Source organism: Boleophthalmus pectinirostris, unplaced genomic scaffold, assembly GCF_026225935.1.
Source record: "Boleophthalmus pectinirostris isolate CB_2022bp ecotype Guang Dong unplaced genomic scaffold, ASM2622593v1 HiC_scaffold_3, whole genome shotgun sequence".
Classification (NCBI taxonomy): domain Eukaryota; kingdom Metazoa; phylum Chordata; class Actinopteri; order Gobiiformes; family Gobiidae; genus Boleophthalmus; species Boleophthalmus pectinirostris.
In genome coordinates, this window is record NW_026571299.1 from 1,073,347 (window position 1) to 1,081,662 (window position 8,316).

The 8,316-nt window shown below is 46.4% G+C and overlaps 1 protein-coding gene across 1 annotated transcript in view; it reads left to right on the forward strand.

Moving 5' to 3' along the window:
- dcaf12 (DDB1 and CUL4 associated factor 12) overlaps positions 1 to 6,065 on the forward strand; it is a 14,731-nt gene extending 8,666 nt beyond the window's left edge. The window contains exon 9 of the mRNA XM_020932007.2: positions 2,991 to 6,065. Coding sequence (XP_020787666.1) covers positions 2,991 to 3,149 — 159 coding nt within the window. The 3' untranslated portion in view covers positions 3,150 to 6,065. The remainder of the gene's footprint in view (positions 1 to 2,990) is intronic.
- Positions 6,066 to 8,316: the final 2,251 nt, after the last annotated feature.

Below are 8,316 nucleotides of genomic sequence, written 5' to 3' on the forward strand. Positions count from 1 at the left end.
ACACCTATACACACTATACACACACACACTACACACACCTATACACACTATACACACACACTAAACACACACGTCCTCAAACTCACCACGGGCAAGGGCTGGCTGGTACTTACACACACACACCTATACACACTATACACACACACACACACACACCTATACACACTATACACACACTAAACACACACGTCCTCAAACTCACCACGGGCAAGGGCTGGCTGGTACTTACACACATACCTATACACACACACACACACACCTATACACACACATACACACACCTATACACACTATACACACACACACACACACCTATACACACTATACACACACACTAAACACACACGTCCTCAAACTCACCACGGGCAAGGGCTGGCTGGTACTTACACACACACACACACACACACACACAACACACACACCCCATACACACACCTATACACACTATACACACACACACACACACCTATACACACTATACACACACACACTAAACACACACGTCCTCAAACTCACCACGGGCAAGGGCTGGCTGGTACTTACACACACACACCTATACACACTATACACACACACACACCTATACACACACTATACACACACACACACACACCTATACACACTATACACACACACTATACACACACACACAACACACACACCTACACATATGTCCTCAAACTCACCACGGGCAAGGGCTGGCTGGTACTTACACACACACCTATACACACTATACACACACACACACACACCTATACACACTATACACACACACACACACACACACCTATACACACTATACACACACACTATACACACATATACACACAACACACACACTAAACACACACGTCCTCAAACTCACCACGGGCAAGGGCTGGCTGGTACTTACACACACACACCTATACACACTATACACACACACACACACACCTATACACACTATACACACACACACACACTATACACACACTATACACACACACACACACACCTATACACACACACACACATACACACACTACACACACACACACACACACACCTATACACACACACACTATACACACACACACACAACACACACTACACACACACACACTACACACACACTATACACACTATACACACATACACACTATACACACATACCTATACACACTATACACACACACACCTATACACACTATACACACACACACACACACACCTATACACACTACACACACACACACACACTATACACACTATACACACACACAACACACCACTACACACACCTACACACACACACACACTATACACACACACTATACACACACACACACACACTATACACACTATACACACACACACTATACACACTACACACTACACACACACACACACTATACACACTATACACACACACACACACTATACACACTATACACACACACACACACACTATACACACTATACACACACACACACACACACACACACACTACACACACACACACACACACACACACTATACACACTATACACACACACACACACACTATACACACTATACACACACACACACCTATACACACATACACACACACACACACACTATACACACACATACACACACACACACACACACACACACCTATACACACACACACACACACACACACACACCTATACACACACTATACACACACACACACACACACTATACACACCTATACACACACACACACACACAACACACACACACACACACACACACATACACACACACACACACACACACACACACACACATACACACACACACACACTACACACACTATACACACACACACACACACACACTATACACACACACACACACACACACCTATACACACTATACACACACACTATACACACACACACACACACACACACTATACACACACACACACACTATACACACACACACACACTATACACACACACACACACTATACACACACTACACACACACTATACACACACACACACACACACACACACACTACACATATGTCCTCAAACTCACCACGGGCAAGGGCTGGCTGGTACTGACACACACACACACACACACACACACACACACAACACACACACACACATACACACACACTATACACACTATACACACACACACACACACCTACACACTATACACACACACTAAACACACACACGTCCTCAAACTCACCACGGGCAAGGGCTGGCTGGTACTTACACACACACACCTATACACACTATACACACACACACACACACACACACCTATACACACACACACACACACCTATACACACTATACACACACACACACACACTATACACACTATACACACTATACACACACACACACACTATACACACACTATACACACACACACACAACCTATAACACACTATACACACACACACACACACCTATACCACTATACACACACACACACACACCTATACACACTATACACACACACTATACACACACAACACACACACCTACACATATGTCCTCAAACTCACCACGGGCAAGGGCTGGCTGGTACTTACACACACACACCTATACAGACTATACACACCCGAAATGAGTCAAGACGAGACGAGTTTATTTTTACACTAAACTGTTGTGACGCCCCCTGCTGGTCGCCGTCGTCGCTGCTCGTTTACAGCTTCAGTTGCGTCGGGGCGGTGACACGTGTCTTCATCCTCATCCATGTTTCTTCTGTCTGTGAAGTGATGTTGTATTTTTAACAGTCGAGTCGCGTCTGTGTTCGACCTGAAGAAAGTGTAAATCGTACATTTTCATTTGGTGATTTTAATCCATTTTCTGATGATAAAAACACACAACACATTTATGAACAACTCGACTCACTCCAGAGTTTAACAACATTTATTTTATGTTCAAATAAAGACAAATATTCACAGATTTCTCAGAGTTATTTTTCTGTTTTCTCTTCGTTTCTCTGTAGAATCACGACGAGACGTGGAGGAGTTACTTCTCGGACATTCACTCGTTCCCCAACGCCGTCTACACCCACTGCTACGACCAGTCCGGCACCAAGCTCTTCGTGGCCGGGGGTCCGCTCTGCTCCGGTCTCCATGGCAACTACGCCGGCCTCTGGAGCTAACGCCGCCTCCTCTTCATCCTCTGCACCTCCTCCTCCTCCTCTTCATCCTCTGCCCCTCCTCCTCCTCCTCTTCATCTGCACCTCCTCCTCATCTTCTGCTCCAGTCTCCATGGAAACTTAGCCGGGCTCTGGAGCGAACAACACTTCCTCTGCACCTCCTCCTCTGCTCCTCTGACCCAAAAGCTCATCCCAGTCCTCTCCTCTTCTCCTCCTCCTCTTCTCCTCTTCTTCTCTTCCTCCACATCTCCAACCCGCCGCTGCCTGGAGGTGCAACCATCTTCTTTGCCCCCTCCTCCTCCTCTGCATCATCTGCTCCTCCTTCTCCTCCTCTTCTCCTCCTCTGCTCCTTTGGCCCACGGCGTTGAAGCAAGCACCTTCGTCCTCCTCTTCCTCTGTCTCCAGAGACCCAGGGAGCGATCCTCTGCTGCTCCTCCTCCTCCTCCTCCTCCTCTTGAGCGCCCCCTTCAGCCGAGGAGGAGGAAAAAAAGACGGTGAACTTCCCGAACGCGATGGATTTTTGTATGAAACACGGATGGACTTTTCCCGACGCGACGACGAGGCAATAACCACGACGAAGGAGGAGGAAGAGTCTTGACCAATCACTAAAGACTTCACGTTCTGTCCCCGCGGAACTAAAACGAGCGAAACGGCGGCGCCCCCCCGATCACCTCCAGGAGACCGCCGCCGCCGCCGCCGCCGCCGCCCGCGAGCGTCTCCAAGATGATGAACAGTTTTGAACGTGTTTTGAATAAGATTTGATTGAATTGTATTGGACGGCGCGCTGTGTATCCTCTGTGTGTGTGTGTTGTGTAACCTCTGTGCGTGTGCGTTGTGCGCCCGTGTATTTATTTTCCCGTTTTTGTTTTCGCTCCTGAATGCATCACGACCTCTGACCTCTCTGCTTTTCTCTCGGTCAAAGTCTCTCTGTAAAAAAACAAAAAAAACAAAAATCAACTAAAACGACAAAAAACGCCTCAGAATCATCGGGTTTAAAGCCAACTAAAGGCGCACTGCGGGACTTTTCCGGTCGAGGGACTCTGCCAGACGCTCGTTTCCATGGCGATGTTGTCGCAGTGTTCCAGAGTGTGGCATTAAACCGTCAGAGCGCAGGTTTTTAAAGGTTTTTTTTTAGCTACGAAAACACTCATAACGGAATAAATAAATATAATCTTATATAAGTTTTAATGCCGTATTGCGGAACTTTTAGTATTTACAGGCGAAGCAGTAGCGTCTCCACGGTGACGGACGCCCGAGCAACCTGAAAAGTTACACGGCGAGCTTTTTAAATCTTCAGACGGTGAATTATGAAACACGATGTTTCAGAATGTTGCCTAACAAAATCATCGTGTTTAAAGCCGACTAAAGGTGCACTGCGGGACTTTTCCGGTCGAGGGACTCTGCCAGACGCTCGTTTCCATGGAGATGTTGTCGCTTTACCTGCAGAGTGCCGAAGTGTGGCATTAAAACCCTCAGAGCGCAGGTTTTTAAAGGTTTTTTTGAGCTACGATAAACACTCATAACTGAATAAATAAATATAATCTTATAGAAGTTTTAATGCCGTATTGCGGAACTTTTCTGCACACGTAGGTGTCTCCAACGGTGACGGACGCACAGCAACCCGGAAAGTTACACGGCGAGCTTTTTAAATCTTAAGACAGGGTGAATTCCGGGACGCGATGATGTTTGCGCTCGAGAACCAAAGCTGTTTTTTTTTCTCGGCGTCGTCACGGCGACGTTGGGATGAACTTTTAAAGAACCTCGCTGTGTTTGACGAAGGTTAAAGGTCGTGTGTTCTGCTTCTGTTTTGTTTGGTTCGAGCGTCGGCAGGTTTTGGTTTTTACAGTTTTGAGTCTCGTTTCTAAAGTTCTAAAACTAAGAGAACTAAACCAGGACTAAACCAGGACTAAACCAGGACTAAACCAGGACTAAACCAGGACTAAACAGAGAACGTGTTTCAGACGATATTAGTTTTGTCAAAAGAATCAAAAAACAGAATCTAATCGATTATAAAACTAATATTGAGTTTAGTCCTGGCGTAGACCTGGTTTAGTCCTGGTTTAGTCCTGGTTTAGTTCTGGTTTAGTCCTGGTTTACTTCTTGTTCAGACCCGGGTTTAGTTCTCGTTTAGTCCTGGTTCAGTCCCAGTTTAGTTCTCGTTTAGTCCTGGTTTAGTTCTCGTTCAGATCCGGTTTAGTTCTCGTTCAGATCCGGTTTAGTTCTCGTTTAAACCCGGTTTACTTCTCATTTAGTCCTGGTTCAGTCCCGGTTTAGTTCTCGTTCAGTCCTGGTTTAGTTCTCGTTTAGACCTTGTTTAGTCCTGGTTTAGTTCTGGTTTAGTTCTCGTTTAGACCCGGTTTAGTTCTGGTTCAGTTCTGTGATACTTGTACATTTATTTTTATTTTAAGCTGTAAAGTTTGTCAAGTGAAAAAGCAGAATATGGCACCTTTAAACTCGCCTCTCCACAGATCTGACCTGTAACGCAGATCGACGGGCGCGACGACGGAGCAGAACATCTCCACGGATCCACTGTGTTCTGGAAAAGTTCTGTAGTGCAGCTTTAAAGCCACGTCCCGCCGTTTGACCCGAGAGAGAAGAAGAAAAAAAAAAAAAAAAACTTAATGAAAAAAAAAAAAGATTCCACTTTTGAGCCGTGTGCCGGGTTTGGTTTGGTGTGGACAAAGTCGAGGCCACAGATCCGACCCGTAAACGGCGGCGAGTCTGGAGTCTGGAGTTTGGGCGTTTTGGCGTTTTTGGCGCGCGGGCGTGATTCTGCGCGTGTCCATGCGAGGGCGACGTTTCGGTGTGTCCCACGTGTTTTTATACTCACTCATGTTTTTACTACGACGGAGCTTCATGTAACACGAACGACAGACGAACATTTGAAACGAGAAATAAAACGACGACGTGAATCCAAAACCGAGTCACGAGTCTTGATCTGAAGACCAGAGACTAACGGGCTGGGTTTGGTCTGGGTCTGGACCTGGTCTGGGTCTGGACCTGGGCTGGGTCTGGGTCTGGATCTGGTCTGGGTCTGGGTTTGGATTTGGGTCTAGTTTGGGTCTGGGTTTGGATTTGGGTTTAGTTTGTTCTGGGTCTGGGTCTGGTTTGGGTCTGGGTCTGGTCTGGGATTGGGGTTTTTTGTAGAGGGACGGGGCCCATCATGGGGCAGGGGCAGGGGCAGGTGCAGGTGCAGGTGCAGGGCAGGCAGGCAGGGGCAGGTGCAGGGGCAGGTGAGACGGAGAGCTCCTCGGAGGCGGAGCTTCCGTTGGGTAAAAGTGAACGACCTGGAGGAGCCCAAACCGACGGCCGAGGTCCCAGAGCCGTTTGATTTTCTCTCAACATGGAACAGACGTAAACAAAAATATAAATATACAAACAAACACAAGAAAAACACAAATTTCACTTCTGGGTTTAAAGTCGGCGACAAAACGAATAAAACGATTCAAATTCAACGTAAAATTCAATTAGAAACGTTTGTCTCAAGAACAATGAGAACGAGAACAATGGGGAAAAACAGATTGTTTAGATAAATAAATATATAAATAAATATATAAAATCAGTCCCAGATAAACAGCAGTAAATGTACGACAGACACTGAGTCTGTAGAAAAGTCCAACATTTTCACACAAACATTCTACATTTTACTGATCATTAAATCAGACTCGTGCACAAACTCGTTTAGAGATCAGACACTTTTATCACACGTTTAAACTTCTGAACCTCTGAGCGGGATCGAGTCTCTGAACAGGATCGAGTCTCTGAACAGGATCGAGTCTCTGAGCAGGATCGAGTCTCTGAACAGGATCGAGTCTCTGAACAGGATCGAGTCTCTGAACAGGATCGAGTCTCTGAGCAGGATCGAGTCTCTGAACAGGATCGAGTCTCTGAGCAGGATCGAGTCTCTGAACAGGATCGAGTCTGAACAGGATCGAGTCTCTGAACAGGATCGAGTCTCTGATCGAGTCTGACAGGATCGAGTCTCTGAACAGGATCGAGTCTCTGAGCAGGATCGAGTCTCTGAACAGGATCGAGTCTCTGAACAGGATCGAGTCTGAACAGGATCGAGTCTCTGAACAGGATCGAGTCTCTGAGCAGGATCGAGTCTCTGAACAGGATCGAGTCTCTGAGAGTCTCTGAGCAGGATCGAGTCTCTGAGCAGGATCGAGTCTCTGAGCAGGATCGAGTCTCTGAGCAGGATCGAGTCTCTGAGCAGGATCGAGTCTCTGAGCAGGATCGAGTCTCTGAGCAGGATCGAGTCTCTGAACAGGATCGAGTCTCTGAGGAGGATCGAGTCTCTGAACAGGATCGAGTCTCTGAACAGGATCGAGTCTCTGAGCAGGATCGAGTCTCTGAACATGATCGAGTCTCTGAACAGGATCGAGTCTCTGAACAGGATCGAGTCTCTGTGGGTAAATGTTTCCAGTGACTCAGCGACAGAAGAAAAAGACGATGTGGAGTTTTGAGTCACGACCGAAACGACGAGATCAACGAGACAAGAGACAAATGAGTTTCCTCCGCAGGACGTCCGGGCGTCTGACACAGTGAGGAGCTCAGGGTAGAGCCGCTGCTCGACGGACTCTGTGTCTGGACTGGGAACATCTCAGAGTCCCCTGGAGGAAGTGTCTGGGGTGAAGGAAGTCTGGGAGTCTCTGCTCAGACTGACGAGACCTGAGACCCCGAGACCTGAGACCCCGAGACCTGAGACCCCGAGACCCGAGACCCCAGAGAAGAAGAATCAAGAATCATGGCTCATAAAGGAAATTTTATTTTATTTACAAACTTAGAAATTAGAATCAATTGATTCTAATTATAATAGAGTTTTTATTATTTAGTCACAGAAAATTCAATATATTAAAATAGAGTTTTATAAATCATGTGCAAATGAGTTTAATTAGAGTCAAACTCAAAAAGAACAACAATACTGCAGAATCCTGTGGATTTTAAACGGGACAAGGTTTAGACCTGGTTTAGTTCTGGTTTAGTCCTGGTTTAGACCTGGTTTAGTCCTGGTTTAGTCCTGGTTTAGTCCTGGTTTAGTCCTGGTTTAGTCCTGGTTTAGACCTGGTTTAGTCCTGGTTTAGTCCTGGTTTAGTCCTGGTTTAGTCCTGGTTTAGTCCTGGTTTTAGACCTGGTTTAGTCCTGGTTTAGTCCTGGTTTAGTTCCTGGT